The 19,809-nt window shown below is 44.1% G+C and overlaps 1 protein-coding gene and 1 non-coding gene across 4 annotated transcripts; one reads left to right on the top strand and one right to left on the bottom strand.

Moving 5' to 3' along the window:
- Positions 1–6,086: 6,086 nt before the first annotated feature.
- TRNAN-GUU (transfer RNA asparagine (anticodon GUU)) lies at positions 6,087–6,160 on the top strand. The gene has a single exon. It is a non-coding gene; the product is annotated as a tRNA-Asn (tRNA).
- Positions 6,161–8,440: 2,280 nt separating this feature from the next.
- On the bottom strand, positions 8,441–17,171 carry FCGR3A (Fc fragment of IgG, low affinity IIIa, receptor (CD16a)). Of its 3 annotated transcripts, none has more exons than XM_005203444.5 (6): positions 17,108–17,171; positions 16,091–16,111; positions 15,036–15,290; positions 12,190–12,444; positions 9,701–9,890; positions 8,441–9,609 (listed from the first exon to the last, which is right to left on the bottom strand). In XM_005203444.5, exons 1-5 carry the CDS (start codon positions 17,145–17,147, stop codon positions 9,712–9,714), a joined length of 750 nt encoding a protein of 249 aa, XP_005203501.1. In that variant the 5' UTR covers positions 17,148–17,171; the 3' UTR covers positions 8,441–9,609; positions 9,701–9,711.
- Between the last annotated feature and the right edge of the window lie 2,638 nt (positions 17,172–19,809).

The following is a 19,809-nucleotide window of genomic DNA, read 5'->3' as shown; positions in this document are numbered from 1 at the left end:
AGTAGAACATGGATGGAAAAAGAGAACAAGTGCATCTCAGTCATCCCTTAGTCCCCGAGTTTTCTTACACTCCAGTGCCAGAGTGCTAGCAGAGGCCACAAGACCAGGCTGATGCCTTCACCGTGACCTGTTACTGCCTGCCTGCTCTCTCTGCTATTCCGGCTCTCTTGGTGCCAAGCCGGGGTGGAGGCCGCAGTTCCCGAAGATGGTTACAAGCACGGGTGACTACAGAAGTGTGCTGAGTAGTGAGTGGTCAGACTGACACTGAGTGCTTCTTAACTGGACTGTGGTTCAGGTAGCCCTGTCCGGGGAGACATTTAGGGACAGGGACCTATATCCAGGACCTGCAGTAGGCTGGCTTAAATGAGACCTGCATACTGGGAGGCACTGAGTGGGCTCCTTGGAAGTGACTACCTAGAGTTTCTTAGAGTTGGCTAGCAGTGGTATGGGGAAGTTTTCTGGAGTGTATAGGGAGAGCCAAAGCAGAAGCCAGAGGACGGTTCTATCTGAGGAGTTCATTGGTATGGCGCTGACCAATCAGAATAGTTACTGGCTATTTATTCCTCTCACTGTAATAGGGTGAAATTGTATTTCATTTTTTAAAAACAGATTTATTTAACAGAAAATACTGTTTAACGTATAGTCTAAACATTGACGGTTAGTATAGTATTCCTTTACCCAAGAGCACATGTAAAGTATTGAGCATTTGCTAATTCTGGTATGCTCTAGTTTTAGTTACTCAATCTAAGTATTTTTCAATTTTCATGCAGTTTATCTTTATTACAAGTTATTTAAAAGCAAATAAAAAAAATTTCTAATAGTGCCAATTTCCTGAGTATATTAAGACTTGTTTTATGGCCTCATACAAAGTCAATTGAGAAGAATGTATAAACTGTAATTATTGGTCGCAGAGTTTTATATACATATATATTTGGTTGCAAAGTTTTTTATATATATATATATATATAAATATATATGGATATGGATATAAGGCTTTCCTGGTGGCTCAGACAGTAAAGAATCTCTCTGTAATGCAGGAGACTTGGGTTCCAGCTCTGGGTTGGGAAGATCCCCTGGAGAAGGGAATAGCAACCCATTCCACTATTCTTTCCTGGAGAATTTCATGGACGGAGGAGCATGGTGGGACAGGACTTAGCAACTAAACCACCATATACATACAAAATGTTAACATGGTAGTCACTCAGTTGTGTCCGATTCTTTGCGACTCCATGGATTGTAGCCCACCATGCTCCTCTGTCTATGGAATATTGTTAAACTTGTCTTAATATACTTGTTAAACAAGTCTTAATATACTCATTAAATTGGTAGTACTACATATGTATCTTTAAACTGAATCTGCTCCTAATCTGGAATCCCTTTATATATATACATATAAAGTCAAACTCGTTCATTTGTTTATATGTAAGATGATGCTGTGAAGGTGCTGGACTCAATATGCCAGAAAATTTGGAAAACTCAGCAGTGGCCACAGGGCTGGAAAAGGTCAGTTTTCATTCCAATCCCAAAGAAAGGCAATCCCAAAGAATGCTTGAACTGCCGCACAATTGCACTCATCTCACACTCTAGTAAAGTGATGCTCAAAATTCTCCAAGCCAGGCTTCAGCAATACGTGAATTGTGAACTTCCAGATGTTCAAACTGGTTTTAGAAAAGGCAGAAGAACCAGAGATCAAATTGCCAACATCCTCTGGATCATCAAAAAAGCAAGGGAGTTCCAGAAAACCATCTGTTTCTGCTTTATTGACTATGCCAAAGCCTTTGACTGTGTGGATCACAATAAACTGTGGAAAATTCTGAAAGAGATGGGACTACCAGACCATCTGACCTGTCTCTTGAGAAACCTGTATGCAGGTCAGGAAGCAACAGTTCGAACTGGACATGGAACAACAGACTGGTTCCAAATAGGAAAAGGAGTATATCAAGGCTGTATATTGTCACCCTGCTTATTTAACTTCTATGCAGAGTACATCATGAGAAGCGCTGGGCTGGAAGAAGCACAAGCTGGAATCAAGATTGCCGGGAGAAATATCAATAACCTCAGATATGCAGATGACACCACCCTTATGGCAGAAAGTGAAGAGGAACTAAAAAGCCTCTTGATGAAAGTGAAGGAGGAGAGTGAACAAGGTGGCTTAAAGCTCAATATTCAGAAAATGAAGATCATGGCATCTGGTCCCATCACTTTATGGGAAACAGATGGGGAAACAGTGGAAACAGTGTCAGACTTTATTTTTGGGGGCTCCAAAATCACTGCAGATGGTGACTGCAGCCATGAAATTAAAAGACGCTTACTCCTTAGAAGGAAAGTTATGACCAACTTAGATAGCATATTCAAAAGCAGAGACATTACTTTGCCAACAAAGGTGCATCTAGTCAAGGCTATGGTTTTTCCAGTAGTCATGTATGGACAGTGAAGAAAGCTGAGCGCCAAAGAATTGATGCTTTTGAACTGTGGCATTGGAGAAGACTCTTGAGAGTCCCTTGGACTCCAAGAGGATCCAACCAGTCCATCCTAAAGGAGATCAGTCCTGGGTGTTCATTGGAAGGATTGATGTTGAAGCTGAAACTCCAGTACTTTGGCCACCTCATGTGAAGAGTTGACTCATATGGAAAAGCTGGGAAGGATTGGGGGCAGGAAGAGAAGGGGATGACAGAGGATGAGATGGCTGGATGGGATCACCGACTCTATGGACATGGGTTTGGGTAGACTCCAGAAGTTGGTGATGGACAGGGAGGCCTGGCGTGCTATGATTCACGGGGTTGCAAATAGTCAGATATGACTGAGAGACTGAACTAACTGAACTGAACTATTAGATCTATGAAATACTGAGAGAAGTATGTTGAATTCTCCCACTATGGTGATAGATTTGTTAATTTCCCTTTTGGTCTAATAATTCTTGCTTTTATATTTTAATACTATTTTAATAGATACATATGTGTTTAGAGTATTATGTGTTTATCATGTGTTTAATCTTTTATTAGCATATAGTGACCATCCTCTTCTAGTGATGATTTATTTCTTAAACTTTAGTTTGTCCACCATATAGCTATTAATATATACCAAGTACAAACTTTTTTTCCTTAGAATATTTCTGACATCAGTTCAGTTCAGTTCAGTTGCTCACTTGGGTCTGACTCTTTGTGACCCCATGGACTGCAGCACTCCAGGCCTCCCTATCCATCACCAACTCACATCCCATGAGTTGGTGACGCCATCCAACCATCTCATCCTCTGTTGTCCCCTTCTCCTCCTGCCTTCAATCTTTCCCGGCATCAGGGTCTTTTCAAAATGAGTCAGTTCTTCACATCAGGCGGCCAAAGTATTGGAGTTTCAGCTTCAATGTCAGTCCTTCCAATGAATATTCAGGACTGATTTCCTTTAGGATGAACTGGTTGGATCTCCTTGTAGTCCAAAGGACTCTCAAGAGTAACAATTCTTTTACATTCAGTCTTTCTGTTTATGTTTAATGTCATTCTTCTAAACAAAATAAAAATAAAATATATTTTAAAAATCCACTTTTGTTTTTAACTGGCACATTTTCTCCAGTTATATTTGTTGTGATTACTGATATATTTTGGATTTATTTCACTATCCCATTTTGTACTTTCTTTTTGCCTCAGTTTTTCTTTTCTTTTCCCACCTTCTTTTGAATTGCTATCATGTGTACATGCAAAGTGAAGTACAGGAAATGTATATGTTTTTAGAATAAACTTGAAAGTTATTTTTACTTTTTGTGGCCAAGATGAAAGTAGTGATTCCCAAACTAGGACTTCAAAGAGAAGTAAAAATTTCCCCCAAATGCTGGTGACCAACATAGGGTTGCTAACTTTTCGTTTTGCTAAGTTAGGAAATTAATAAAACAATCACAGCCACATCAACTGTCATCTATCCTCATCTTAATGTTATAAAAGAAGGGACATTTAAAAACAAAAATTTAAAGTGTGAAAAAACAATGTTGGCTTGGAGGTCATTTGGCAAACTTATCTGAGATACACACACACACACAGACACACACACATACATATATATATATTGTGTGTATTCTCATTTCACTGGAAATCAGTGAAAACTTGGACCTGCACCTAATCTGGAACCGTTATTAAAGGGATGCTGGTGCAGAAGGAAGACAGAGATTCTATGTGTTAGTGCCCTGGGACTTGTGCAACAGAGAAAATCACTTCTTGTGAGTGCCTGGGTTCAGAGAAGAACTGGTGTTGTAACCTGGTTGGGTATGCCTGTGGCAGAGAAGATGCAGCTCAGGAAGCCTGGGGTTTTTAAATGGCCCAAGAACAAAGAGAGGAGCTTCTCTCCAAAGTGGAGAGAAGAGATGAACTTTATCAGGCCCAGCACTGGCCAGAATCTCTAGGTTGATTTCATTGGATAAGGGCCCTTGAATATTTGAATCTGGATTATGTCAGAGTGAAAGTCCATAAATTATAGGCATTTATAAACTCTATGTTCTGTCTGGGAGCCTAGTAAACTAGTAGAAATCCTTCTAAACAGCTGAAATTGAAGATCAGTTTTGTTTCACTATGCTCCTTTACTTAAATATAATATTTTTCCAGACATGATTGGATATGTGATGCAGTATTTAAAATTTTCACAGTAATAATGTTATTATAAGTTAACACTCACGCATGAACGCATAAATTGCCTAAATCGGCAAAAAAGTATGGTGATGTATTTCTCTGAGGAAAACCAAATGAACTCCTGAACCCACAGCATTCATTTTGGATTCCCCCCAAGGCCCCCATCTGTGTAGATCACAACAAACTGTAGAAAATTCTTAAAGAGATGGGAATACCAGACCACCTGACCTGCCTCCTGCAAAACCTGTATGCAGGTCAAGAAGCAACAGTTAGAACTGGACATGGTACAACAGACTGTTTCAGAATTGGGAAAGGAGTAGTTAAGGCTGTATGTTGTCACCCTGCTTATTTGGCTTATATGCCAAGTATGTCATTCCAAACTTCGGACTGGAGGAAGCACAAGCTGGAATCAAAATTGCCGGGAGAAATATCAATAACCTCAGATATGCAGATGACATCACCTTTATGGAAGAAAGCGAGGAAGAACTAAAGAGCCTCTTGAAGAGGGTGAAAGAGAAGAGTGAAAAAGCTGGTTTTAAACTCAACATTCAAAAAACTAAGATCATGGCATCCAGTCCCATCGCTTCATGGCGAGATAGATGGAGAAGCAATGAAAACAATGACAGACTTTCGCCGCCAAATCACCGCGAACGGTGACAGCAGGCATGAAATTAAAAGACGCTTGCTCCTTGGAAGAAAAGCTGTGACAAACCTAGACAGTGTATTAAAAAGCACAGACATTGCTTTGCCGACAATGGTCCGTATAGTCAAAGTTATGGTTTTTCCAGTAGTCATGTACCGATGTGAGAGCTGGACAAGAAAAAAGACTGAGCGCCAAAGAACTGATGCCTTCCAACTGTGCTGCTGGAGAAGACTCTCGAGAGTCCCTTGGACTGCAAGAAGATCCAACCAGTCCATCCTAAGGAAAAACCAACCCTGAATATTCATTGAAAGGACTGATGCTGAAGCTGAATGAAGCTCCAATACTTTGGCCACCTGATGCGAAGAACTGACTCATTCGAGAAGACCCTGATTCTGGGAAAGACTGAAGGCAGGAGGAGAAGGGGACGACAGAGGATGAGATGCTTGGATGGCATCACCGACTCAATGGCCATGAGTTTGAGCAAGCTCTGGGAGTTGGTGATGGACAGGGAGGCCTGGCGTGCTGCAGTCCATGGGGTCGCAAAGAGTCGGACTCGACTGAACGACGGAACGACGACGAAGAGTCCGGTTCATTCACCTTCGGCTGCTCTCGTTTTCTTAGCATCTTCCGGGTAGAAACTGAGTCCTGTCTCAGATCTAAGCAGGCGCTAGTGCGGGAAAAGGACCCACTTCTCTCTGGGCTACTTACTTCTCTGGTGCTCTGGAGGGGGATGTCTCTACCAGTTCCTACCCGGCCTCAACCACATTGAAGACACAGAACACTTCGAGTTTATTTTCAGTGACCCAAGTTGGAAAAAGACGCTCCCACCGTCTGTCTCTGTAGCGCAATCGGTTAGCGCGTTCGGCTGTTAACCGAAAGGTTGGTGGTTCGAATCCACCCAGGGACGAAGTGTAGCAATTTTGACCCTTGAAATAGACCTGTCAGTTTCTCACCGGAAACCAATGGCATTAACATTATGAAAGTTTGCAAATCTCCACCCAGCCTGAGTCCAACCTACTACTTTTTTTTTGTTTGTTTGTCTTAGAAATTGAAGTAGAGTTGATTTGGGACTTTCCCTGTGGCCCAGCTGGTAAAGAATCCGCCTGCAGAGGGAGACCTTGGTTTGATCCTTGGGTTGGGAAGATCCCCTGGAGGCGGGAAAGGCTACTCACTCTAGTATTCTGGCCTGGAGAATTCCACCAACTGTAAAGTCCACCGGGTCGCAAAGAGTTTGCCACGACTGAGCGACTTTCACTTTCACTTTCATAGTTGATCTGGGCTCCCCTGGGGGCTCAGCGATAAAGCATCCGCCTGCCAATGCAGGAGAAGCAGGCTGGATCCCTGGGTCAGAAAGATGCCTTGGAGAAGGAAATGGCAACTCACTGCAGTATTCTTGGCTGGGAAATCCCATGGACAGAGGAGTCTGGCTACACTGCGTGGTGTCACAAAGGAGTCGGACACGACTTAGCGACTCAACAACAATAGTTTATTCACAGTGTGGTGCCCATCTCTTTGGCATCACACTGTATAGCAGTGTTGTGGCGCTTTGTGGCACTACATGGCATTTTTCTGTATAGCAAAGCCACTCAGTTATGCACATAATTATAGGTTAATCCCAAGAAACCTGGCAGGCAGGTTTATAGTTTCCTGTGCTGTACAGGACTTTGTTGTTTATCCATCCTCAATGTAATTGTTTCCTTTACCAACCCCAAACTCCCAGTCCTTCCCTCTCCCTTCCCTCCTCCCCCTTGGCAACCACAAGTCTCATCTCTTTCAGTTCTCTATGTATTTTGCTAGCAGTTTCTAAACAAAGGGTGTATGAGATCAGGGTTGCAACTAGGAGAACAATTTTTACTTGCTTGAGTAAGGTTCTACTAAAATTGCATCACGAAACTGATGCTTTAAAAATATTTACCAACCAAAATCCAAAACTGGATTCTTTTACCCTACATCTGCCTGTCCTGCCCGTTGTACTTGTATTCTTAACTTGTGAAACTGTGTTTCCAGACCCTGGGCCCTCAGTCATGCTACGTCCTGCTGGTTCGCAATTTTTGGAGAACCTACCTTCTAAACATTTGAATAGCCATCTCCCTCTTCTGCCTGCTGATAGTTACTTTCTGATTACTTGCCCCCTGAGTTACTGCAATAACCACCTTGCTGCCTAAGCAGTGTCCTGTCTTCAACTGTCCTCTTCTTTCCAGCCTCCAAGTAGCTTCCAGAGAGGCTTTCTTTAGAAAAGACCTGTTCTGCTTAAAATCCTTCAATGACTTGCAGGGTAAATGACAACCTCCTTATCTTGGAAGGCAGTGCCTTTCAAGATCTGGCCCCTGAACTCTCTGCTGTCCTTCACTGACTCTGTAGACTGCAACAGAACCAAACCACTTTCTTGACCCCCTTCTCCGGCTTTTGAATCATTGCCCATCAGCCTTCAGCACTTCTCTTTTTTGCCTGGCAAACTTTTAGTCATCCATTACCACAATACCAAATATTAAGCCTCTTTTCGGCAGCCCTTTCTTCATCCTCTATTTATGCTTTTTATTTTTTTCACTAGAATGAAAATTGCTCCAGGGAATGACCTGGGTTGTTCATCTTGGTATCTTCAGCAGCTAAATGCTAGCTTGGGGACTTCCTTGGTGGTCCAGCGGTTAAGAATTTGCCTTCCAATTTAGGGTATATGGGTTTGATCCCTGCCTTGGGAACTAAGATCCCACAAGCCCCAGGGCAACTAAACCCCCATGCCTGCAATTAGGGCCAGCCTCAGCCACACATTAAAAAAAACAAAACTTTTTTTTTTAATTGGCACTTAAGTACTAAGTAGATGTGAGTTGAATGTTTAACGTTTCCAAATGCCCTTGTCTCATGTCCAAATCTAACATCCCTATACTTCTAATATTCTTATACCAAACCTGAATTGTTGGCTTGGCATAAAGCTCATAGTTGACCTACTTCTTTCCTAGCTCTACCTTTTCTTGCCTGCCCCATGCTCTAAAACTACCTCTAATTCCCATCCATCCTCCTATCCCAGACCACCTATCAGAGTTCCCCTTTGCCCAGTTGTTTCAACAAGATCTGGTGAATTAGCAAGTTGACTAATTCATATGAGTTGTGGTGAGATGGTTGCTGAGAGGAGAGGGGTTTCTCATTAACTAATCTCTGATAAGACTTTAGGCAATGGAGGACAAAAGGATTCTATCATTCATGTTTTATTATCGTGGTTTTTCCATCTTCTATCTAACAATAACATGCAGAATCTTGTAAAAATGCCTTACCGGAATCAAGAAATGTTCAGTTTAAAGCTTCTAAAACACAAAGAGAGATAGCTAAAGCTTTCTTCCAGAAGCAGTGATTGATTTCACCTCTACTCCATTATTATTGACATGCTGAAGGATTTAAAAGTTTCATGATTTAATTCAGTAGAGTTTAGTACATTTAATAGTGGTTATCCAACATTTGTTTAAGGGTGATGTGAATAAAGCTGAATTAGATATTGAAGTGAAAATTCTGGTTTTATATGCCCCTTCTCTCTAATTCTCAGTCTAAAAGCATCCTCATCTCCTGCCAGCTCCTTCCTGTGCAGTTGTGGTTGACTTTTTCTTGTAATGCTTTCTCGGTTTAGACACTGATATACCTTTGTTCAGTGGGCTTAATTTGGGATAGCAATGTTCCTTCCAATGAGTTTATTCTGTGCTTTCTTTTGCAAATCCTCCAACCCCTAACCCCCTTCCTGGATCATTTTCTACTCATGACATTGAGAGGATTTATCATTGTATACTCACAGACTCACACTGTATCCTTTTGACAGGGGCTCCCCTGGAAAACTCAATCCCATCTCACGTCTGTGATTTTCTTTTACCTCCACCATGGTTCATGTTCTAGGAAGACAGCCCAGGTGGTGGTCTTGTCTGGTCTATCCTGGACTACCCTGCTCTTTCTCAGCCACCCTCTTCAATGGTTGTGCTCTGTTCCCTACACCCCCACATGTACCCACAGACTATCTAGAAGGAGTTTCAGGGTGCCTTGAAGGCAGTCAGCGTGCAGCAAAAGATGTAGACCACCATCCAGCTGCCTCTCCACCATGAATTTTCTTCTTTACATATCCATTTATTTTAGCACAATATTCATACATCAGGGCTGATCTTTGAGAGTCTGTATGGTTGTTCTCTTGGGACAGAATGGTTGGAATACAGAAAGCAGCCACGTAGCTCTGAGACTTCTATTTCTGGTGATGCAGATATTTACTGGTCCTTCACGGTTGGCACTTTCTTTCCATAGGAGACTAGAAGAAACAGAGTTGGGTGAAGGATCCTCAGATCCCTAGAGTCTGACGTGTAATTTTCCTGCTGCTCCCAGAGATGCCTGTTGGGAGATGATAAGGCTGTGAAATTAGGAAGAGGTTCATAGATGCTGCTTTTATCACCCCATGGGATGGGGATGCTGCTTTCATTACCTCCATTTGTCCTAAGGGCCCTTGCTCCATGTGACTTTGCCATCCCTCCATTCCTCTGAGCTTTGAAGGTGTCTCCGTACAGAAAAATACAGTCCCGTGTCCACTGCAAACAGGACTCCCATCACCAGACAGAAGGTGATCTGGTGCCAAGGTAGAAAGAATGACGAGACAGTTTGTAAAGTTTCTGGAGCTGAGCAGAGAGATGAGAAAAAAATGACATTTGTTAAGGCAGAAAATTGGCATAAACAGTGAGGTCATCACTGTGAAGTCTTTCTGACACCTGCTAAGAAACAGATTCTATTGAATGTGGGGGAGTCTGGAAGAAAGCCACAGCTTCCTCCTACCAGTTTTGGATTCTAGTGCTTCTTGAGCAATAGTGTTTTCATGTTTGATGGAGGTACTTGTAGCTGGGTTTTGCGTGAGATCATCAACCCTGAATATTCATTGGAAGGACTGATGCTGAAGCTGAAGCTCCAATACTTTGGCCACCTGATGCGAAGGAGAAGGAGGTGACAGAGGATGAGATGTCTAACTCAATAGACATGAGTTTGAGCAAACTTGGGAGTTAGGTAAGGACAGGGAAGCCTGGCATGCTGTCTATGGGGCTGCAAAAAGTCGGACATGACTTAGTGACTGTACAACAGCAATGAGAGATATCAAAGTTTAAGTTGTTGTGAGAACACTGTTTTTTAATTCAGTAACTTTCTCTTGTGTCTCAAAATTATACTCATTGTATTCACCCGACTCAAGAAAATGAAAAAACAAAAACAAAAACCAACACACACACAAGGTAAGCCGTTGAAATCTACTACTTATCCTATTTATCGTCAGAAAATATTTCTTTATCAAGGCTCAGTAACTAAGAACCCAAAATGGAAAGGGCTAGAATTTGTTGCTTCTCAACCTCTTAGCCATTAAGATTGTTTTAAAGTCATTCTCTGCTGTTGCCTATAAGGTAGTAAGATGAGAGTGCATTTTTAGTCTCAATTTAAAAAATCTTAATTTTGATATAATTTTGAACTTAAAAAATGGATGTCAATAAAGTACAAATAACTCTCAGATATTCTTTACCTAGATTTACTAATTGTTTGCAATTTGCCCCCATTTTCCTTATTATTTGCTCTCTCTTTTCCTAGCTATTTGAGAGTATTTACTTTCAATTTAAATTGTGATGAAGTTATTTTTTATACAAACTATGGCATTGTTTTGTTAGAATCTCAGAAGATGTGTGTCTATATTGCTGTATTATTACATGTAAATTGCTTACAGTGTATTGTTGTTCAGTCACTCAGTCGTGTCGAATCTTGGTGACCCCATGGACTGCAGCATGCCAGGCTTAACTGTCCTCCACTATCTCTCAGAGTTTGCTCAAACTCATGTCCGTTTAGTCAATGACACTATCCAACCATCTCATCCTCTGTCGCCCCCTTCTCTTCCTGCCCTCAATCTTTCCCAGTATCAGGGTTTTTATCTCAGTCTGATTCCAGGTGGAAGTTTTGGGAGATTAGGAAGTCCAGGAGCACCATGGCAGGGCATCTCTGACCCTGGAGGATGGTGCTACAGAAACTGGAGATGTTTTCTAAATGATTTGGAAAGTGGAATTCAATATCAGTTCAGTTCAGTCACTCAGTCGTGTCCGACTCTTTGTGACCCCATGGACTACAACACGCCAGGCTTCCCTGTCCATCACCAACTCCCAGAGCTCACTCAAACTCATGGCCATTGAGTCGGTGAGGCCATCCAATCATCTCATCCTCTGTCATCCCTTCTTCTTCTGCTTCAATCTTTCCCAGCATCAGGGTCTTTTCCAATGAGTCAGTTCTTCTCATCAGGTGGCCAAAGGATTGGAGTTTCAGCTTCAGCATCAGTCCTTCCAATGAATATTCAGGACTGATTTCCTTTAGGATTGACTGTCCTTGCTGTCCAAGGGGCTCTCAAGAGTCTTTTCCAACACCTCAGCTCAAAAGCATTAATTCTCAGGTGTTCAGATTAAGTGCATGTAATGAAGCATTCAGCACAGTGTCCAGCACACTGAAAAATGCCCAATAAACGTCAGCTTGTCTTTGTTACAAAAGTGGAAATTGAGTTCAAGAGACTAACTGGCCACAGTCATATGGTTAATCAGCAGCAGAGCCAGAACACAGGTTCTGGGTCTTTCTGTGAGAAAGTGAGGGGTTACTGCCAGCTAGACTCTTGGCTAAGACTTGAGACTTGGAAGAGAAAGGGGAGCAGGAGCAGGCAAAAAAAGGGCCAGCACGATAGAGATACACAAGAGTGTGGATATGGTTTGAATGAGGTAAGTTAGGACAGGCATATTTATGAGGAAGGAAATGTGGCCTTTGCACCTGCTGTCATGTTTCAAAGTGAATGACACTCGTAAAGAAGTCTGTGGAATTGTCAGCAATTTCCTCCCAACTCATCTCCCCAGTGTGAATGCAAGATTCCCAGCACAGGGGTCTCTGGTCCCTTTAGTGCCGCACATGTCTTACCTTGAACAGTGATCTGCACAGACTCTGAAGACTCGTTTTTAGACCCGATAATGCCCCTGCAGAAGTAGGAACCACTGTGTTCAAGTTTTGCTTCTGGAATGTGGAAGTCAGAATTCCCATGAGAATACTTCTTGCCTCTGCCATTCCGGAAATACTGGACCTTTGCTACAGGAGTTTTCTTCCAGCTGTGACACTTCAGCCGAATGGGCTTTCCCACATTTACCACCCGTTGAGCGACCTGGAGCAATAGCCAGCCTGCAAAACACAAAGAGAACACAGGCCCAGGAGGCCTCAGCACCCAGCACAAAGCTCTTCTGAAGAGAATGCTCACCACCCAGGTGCTGGGGGACAGTGGAACTCCAGACCGGGCGGCGCCGTCCTTATGTAACTTTCTTTGGGAAAAAGACAACTGGACTCTGGATGAGAACTCAAGTCACTCCAAGAGCTTTTGTCTAATGGGAGAGAGGGACAGACACACACATGATCAAAGCATAAAGTGAGAGCAGAAGGACTAAGTGATGAGGCAGGTGAGAAGCAAGCTGCAGCATCCTCAAAGTCCACACTTGGATTTGCTATGGAAGGTGATAAGGGGCCATTGTAAATTCTAGATCAAAGAGTAAGAATCATATTAGAATACAAGGAAAGGTAGACTTCAGAAGGAATAGACGGTTTTAGGAATGTTGGAAGACTGTTGCAACCAGTCAGGAAGAAGGTTACTGAGTATCCGTAGGAGTGGCTACAGAAATTGTGAAGGAGAACTCCTTGTAAAAGTCAGGGAGAGGAAAGAAAAGCATGCTTGGTAGTGCTGATGGTAACTGCTAATTTCAGGGGCCACAGTGTCTTAGCAAGACCATTTCATTACAGAGCACAGCCTTTAAGACGGAAACAGTTAATCATCAAAACAACTCTTTTCACAACTGCCTTGCCAAGTAACCAGACTTCACACACACAGAGAACTTGAAGTCATGGTGAGGAAGTTGGCCTGAATAATTTAAAACGATACTGCAGAGAAATTTTAAAATGACATGAGAAAACATTTATCAGAGAATGTTAAGTTAAAAAGAATATAAAACATATGTATGCTCATAAAAAAAGAAAGAACATGTGCTTAAATATTAACAGGGGTTACATATGTAATCATATATATACATACATACACACACACATATATATACATAACTTATGTTGTATATACACACATATACGCACACACACACACACACACATATAGTTTGGTTTCTTTGAGGGGAGAACGTTCTTATTCCATTCAGGGTGTCATGGACTCAGTGAATGTTCATATATACATTAGTTAAACAAATATCTTATTGAGAACTTACTATGTCATGTCATGCAGATTGGGGACACCCAGATGACTGAGACACATCAAAGAACCTGTGGTCTAGGCGTAGAAACACATATACTCAGAAATAATTATAATACCAGGTGATAAGTGCTACAACAGGCTAAGAACAAAGGACTGCATGACCAAAGAGAATGGAGCAAAGAAATCCGGCCCGAAGAAAGTAAGCAAAGCTTCTCAGAGAAGAAGATAAGTGAAGTGGGTCCAAAAGAAGGATCAGGAGTTTGCCTGGTGAACTTAATGCTCTTGGTCAGAGTTTAAAACTGTTCACACTAATTAGACTTCTAAAGTCAGTTTCTAGAGCCAAGTTTAAGACAAACTAACAACTCCAAGACTTGAGGTTTCTCTTGCTTCCTGTTGGTAATTCCCCATTTTATTTGGTCACAGGTGGCCATCTCTTGGGATTCCCAGGTGGTGCTAGTGGTAAAGAACCTGCCTGCCAAAGCACGAGATGTAAGAGATGTGGCTTAGATCCCTGGGTTGGGAAGATCCCCTGGAGGAAGACATGGCCATCCACTCCAGTATTCTTGCCTGGAGAATCCCATGGACAGAGGAGCCTGGCAGGCTACAGTCCATAGGGTCACAAAGAGTCGGATATGACTGAAGCAACTTGGCACACAGGCATGGCCATCTCTCACCTAGCTAGACTGAGAACTAAGTCAACTAAGTAACACAGTCAGGTGTAGGAGCCCAGAAAATCAGCTTCAGAGACCCAGGTCCGTGGAATTTTGTTGCAGGTCCTCCTTCATTAAACCCGCCTTTCCCTCCAGGCTTGTTCCACTCACATACATTATGGAGATGGGGCAGTCATGCAAATAGAGTGAAGCTTACAAGACACAGCAGGTACCAGGCTATGTGGTGTGATTTCAGGGACACCAGGAGAGATCTCTGCCTCAACATACTTCTCCTTGCATCCAATGCCTGGATTTTGTTAAGATACAAAGACTTTCGTTCCATGATGAATGTGCGGGCTGAACGTGTATCTATCTCTATTAGGAGAGATTTCACATTGCCAAATTTAGGCTGAAGTGTATATTTGAGTGTAGCGTTGATGGGAAGAGGAAATAGATATGATGCTAGATTAGGGGTGGCTTGTTGGGTAGCTTAGAGAATGTGGAGATTGTGTCTGAGAATGAGGAGATTGAGGTCCTAAAGTGGATTCATTAATTTATTCAATAACTGTTATAGAGCATTGATGTCATGCCCTGACCTTCAGATGACACCATTCATGCTGTATATATTCATCTTCTATGTGAATGTAGATTCTTGGAATTGTGCAGTCCAGCAGCCCTGTCCCTAGTGTATGCCAGGCTTTGACATTTTATCTAAGGCCTACTTGGAGCTAGGACTACAATACTGATGTAATTCAATAGACTACAGATCATCTCATCCTAGTTTTAATCCCCAGGAACATTATTTTTTTTCAGGGCCTCTTTTTTTTTTTATCCTTTATTGGTCAGTTCCTTTTTCCCCTTCTCCTACTCACCTACGTGGACTTCTAGCTTCACCGGGTCACTGGGTGCAGAGAGGCCTGTCTGACACTTGTACTCGCCACTGTCCTGAACCTTGACATCTGCGATGAAGTAGCTGGGGGTCTGGCTTGAGATGAGAGTCCCATTGTGCCACCACTTTGTGGAATTGTCTTCAACAGGGTAGTCTCCCTGGCACTTCAGAGTCACACGGTCATTCGTGAGCACGTGGTTCCACTGAGGGTCTAGGAGCACCACAGCCTTTGAGGGATCTGCTGAAGTGTTAAGAGAATGTAGATAAGGGCAGAGAAGTGAGCAGGCTCTATACTGGTATTCCCAAGGAGGCTCAAAACCCATTGCAAACTGAGAGTTGGCATTTCAGCCTTAGTATTGCACTCAGTCTGGAGAACGCAATGACAACCCACTCCAGTACTCTTGCCTGGAAAATCCCATGGATGGAGGAGCCTGGTAGGCTGCAGTCCATGGGGTCGCTAAGAGTTGGACACGACTGAGCGACTTTACTTTCACGCATTGGAGAAGGAAATGGCAACCCACTCCACTGTTCTTGCCTGGAGAATCCCAGGGACGGCGGAGCCTGGTGGGCTGCCGTCTGTGGGGTCGCACAGAGTCGGACACGACTGAAGTGACTTAGCAGCAGCAGCAGCAGCAGCAGCAGCATTGCACTCAGTCTGAGCATACTGACTTGGAGAGACTTAGCCTCCTCCTTGGTAGGGCCAAGCCCACTGTATTGGGGGAATTGCCCCTGCCAAGAATCTGCCCGCAATGCAAGAGACCTGGTTTCAATCCCTGGGTCGGGAAGATCCTCTGGAGAAGGAAATGGCAATCCACTCCAATATTTTGCCTGGAGAATCCCATGGACAGAGGAGCCTGGAAGGCTATAGTCCATGGGGTTGCAAGTCAGACAAAACTTAGCGACTAAACCACCACCACCACCACCATCAACTCCATGTCAACAGTTTCTTGTGCAAAGAACATTTCCTAACAGTGCCCTGCAGCTATTACACATTTACATGCCTCACTCGATCCGTCCAAGACCATGAAGCAAACTCACCAGTTTGCGTGTCAGCTGAAACTGTAAGAAAAAAAGAATAAAACAAATATTGGTCAGCAGCAGAGAACAGGGTGACTGGAGTGTGGTATTTAAACTCCCCTGCCCACCTCTGCCCTCAGAGGCCAGTGTTCCCAAGAATCAGGATAAAGATAGTGGGGACTTCCCTGGTGGTAAGAATCCGCCTGCCAGTAAAGGGGACGCAGGTTCAATCCCTGGCGCCAGAAGTAAGATCCCACACACTGCAGAGCAACCAGAGCTCATGTTCTAGAGCCCATGAGCCACAACTACTGAAGCCTGAGCACCCTAGAGCCTGTGCTCCACAACAAGAGAGACCACCGCGACGAGAGACCACCGCGACAAGAGGCTTGTGCTCCGCCACTAGAGGCAGCCCGCGCAAAGCGATGAAGAGCCTGAGCGCCACAGTGAAGGCCCCGTATAGCCATTAAATAAACAAACAAGGTAAAGACATCTTCAACAAAGATGAATAGAGTGGGTATCTCCCCCACTGCCTGCCTTCTGGTTTCCAGCGTCTGTACCTCCTAATCTGTTGTCTGCCCAAATCCCTGTTTTCAATACCCTTCCTCCTTGGTCCCTGTTCAAACCCCAAAGTTAAGGGCACAGGTTGAATATCTCTGAATCAAGCCATGGAAACTATCTCCACCCAAGTCCTCTGGAAAGGATAGAAATGAAACGACTGAGAGAGGAGCATTGGAAAGTGAGAATGGGAGACAGACCTTAGGGGCTACCCAGTGCATACTTGTCAGTTTATAGCCAGAGAAGCTGAGACCTAGAGGAGTGAAGTGACGGAGAACTCACGTCCTCTCCTTTCACCTCCCGATTATGCCCATTTCCTGTATCTCTAACCCCTGAAGCTGTGTCCTAGGAGCTAAACCAAGGTCTATAGACATAGGAAGGGGTCTGTCCTTGGTTAAGGGTCTCATTCCTTGCCTGAGAAGAGATGCCTGCTGTGCCCAGGGCATCTTTGCTCTGCTCTCAGGCCAAGTGAGTCTGACTTACCTAGAAGCAGCAGAGCTGCCGGTGGTAGCAGTTGCCACATGCTGTGTGTTAGAGTGCGCAAGTCACCACAGATAGGAACCCTCAAGAGACCTAGCTGACTCAAAGAGAGGAAGTAAACAGCCTTTCTCCCCACCCCTAATCTATTACGTACCAGTTTCCATTTCTGGGAACTTCATGTAATTCCTGAATATAAATGGCAGACGAATGAGCCCACTTCTTGCATTAGGACCCACCAATGCCACGTTCGAGACAATAGGAGCCTGGGAATGAGACTCAAGAAAGAGAACACTTCCTTAGGGGGGTCTCTTGTTCTATTTCAAAACGTCTCACTCTCCTGCTTGGCCCAGACCCATCTCCAAGCAGCCAGGGCCTGCCTACAGAAAGAAAAAAAGAAAGTAAAGTCACTCAGTTGTGTCCGACTCTTTGCAACCCCATGGACTGTAGCCTACCAGGTTTCTTCGTCCATGGGATTCTCCAGGCAAGAATACTGGAGTGGGTTGCCATTTCCTTCTCCAGGGGATCTTCCTGACCCAGGGATTGAAGCTGGGTCTCCTGCATTGCAGGCAGACGCTTTACTGTCTGAGCGACCAGAAGCTACCCACAGGAAGCAGTCATTTAAATCTTCAGATCATTACAAGTGTCCTTCACCCCAATATTATCTACAGTAATATTTTCTTTTAAAATTGGAGATGTGTATACCTCTGGGATCTGTAAACTGCAGGAGCTATTAACTTAGTGGGAATTTGATCATGAGATTTGAATCCTCTATTAAAAGAAATAGGCAGTGGGAGAAATGGGAAGTTGGAAGGAATGAAGAGAAGGTGGAAAGGCAGGAAAGGAAGCAGGTGAGGTGAGAACTAGGGTGATACTTCTCCCAGTGTCCTAGGGCTGTGATGGGCCACAGTAGCTCAGATTAGCTCAGGCCCCTCAGGGCCCTGTGAAGCAGCTCCTTACCGGAAAAAGTGGAGGTGCAGTGGTTAGGAAGTGGTAAAGTTGTTAACCTCTTCTCCGCCTTTCTCGACATTGCTCTGCCAAAATACACACACCCACACCGCCCCCCTCCCCCCACCCTCACCCCTGCGCTGTTTGCTCTCACATCAGTCTAGTTCCTAGACAGAAAATCAATGGCTCTGCTTGGCCATTTCAGGCCCCTGGCAGGCTTCTGGACATCTAGGACAGGCCTTGCTTGGAAAAGCCCAGGAAGTGAGCAGCAGACAGAAGTGGGCTGGTGATGTTTGGCAGGAGTAGCATAGAATCCGGAGAAGGCGATGGCACCCCACTCCAGTACTCTTGCCTGGAAAATCCCATGGATGGAGGAGCCTGGTGGGCTGCAGTCCATGGGGTCGCTAAGAGTCGGACACGACTGAGCGACTTCACTGTATTTTTTCACTTTCATGCATTGGAGAAGGAAATAGCAACCCACTCCAATGTTCTTGCCTGGAGAATCCCAGGGACAGGGGAGCCTGGTGGGCTGCCGTCTATGGGGTCGCACAGAGTTGGACACGACTGAAGTGACTTAGCAGCAGCAGCAGCAGCAGCATGGAATCAGAGGCTGGCACAAGTGACCATTGCTTCGGACACTTCCTTTCCACTCCGGAGTGATATAAAAACTGCTCCACACGTTTTCACTTCTCTGGAGTAGAGTTAATCTGTCCTCTCCCATTATCGTCTTCCCTGCCCCCAACATGCTTCTACAGCAGCCCCTCCCCCACAGGCCCTTGGATTAAGTGTCTGATAAGGATGGATGGCGGAAACGAATGAAGAGCCATTCTAGTGCTCCTCTCGGGTGATTTATTTGCATCTTCCAAAATCCAGACTTGTATTTGAAATCTTCAGGCTCCATGCTGTAGCGCTGTGGTGGCTTATCTGGGAAGTCTAAAATCGAGTGTCTTCTGGGTTTTCTGTGGCTTCAGGGCGAAAGGTGGGTACCTCTCAATGCTCTGTGTTGTTCTTTGTTCCCTGAAGCCGCTTTCTGCCACATACGTGATGCCAGGCATTCACTTTATTTTCCTCTTTTGAGGTTTAATTTTCTTCTTGCCTCATTTTCTGTCTGTGGCCTTCAGTTGGAGGGAGGAACTGTCAGCTGTCGAGAGCATGGGCTAGACTGGAAGGAGAGGAGGGGAACACAGGAGGACCGCAACAGAGTGGGAGCCATTCTGCAGGTTTTCTTGAACAGCCCTCTAACTGACTGTGGTTGGGCTGGTAAGGATTGACCTTGCAGTAAATGCAAATTTTTAAAAAGAAGAACAGGTGGTCTTGGCATTATCTTATACTGGGGTGCTTGTCTCTGTGCTTGCTTTTTCTTTTCTCCCTCATCTTTTTCTTTACTCTGTCCCTTCTTCTCCTCCTTCATGTTGAAATGGCAGCCACAGCGCAAGGTTCTGAGATTACAGAGGTCCTCGATTATCATCCTCTGGGATTTATAGTTTCTTCTGGCTTGGAAAAATCCATGGACAGAGGAGCCTGGCAGGCTGTAGTCCATGGGGTGGTAAAGAGTCAGACAAGACTGAGTGAATGATCACGGCAGGGGAAGACTACCCACATAAGCATCTGAAGTGCTTCAGGAACTTAGAAAAGATTTGTGAAATTCTGTGTATCCACAGAGAAGGCAGTGGCTAATTATAGGAGTCCACACGGAAGAGAGAACACTTTTACTGGATCACAGAAGATAATTGTGTGTTCAGCAGGAAGGCTTTTGAGGG

The sequence above is a fragment of the Bos taurus genome, chromosome 3 (genome assembly GCF_002263795.3).
Source record: "Bos taurus isolate L1 Dominette 01449 registration number 42190680 breed Hereford chromosome 3, ARS-UCD2.0, whole genome shotgun sequence".
Taxonomy (NCBI): Eukaryota; Metazoa; Chordata; class Mammalia; order Artiodactyla; family Bovidae; genus Bos; species Bos taurus.
This window is presented reverse-complemented; position numbering and strand designations above follow the sequence as displayed.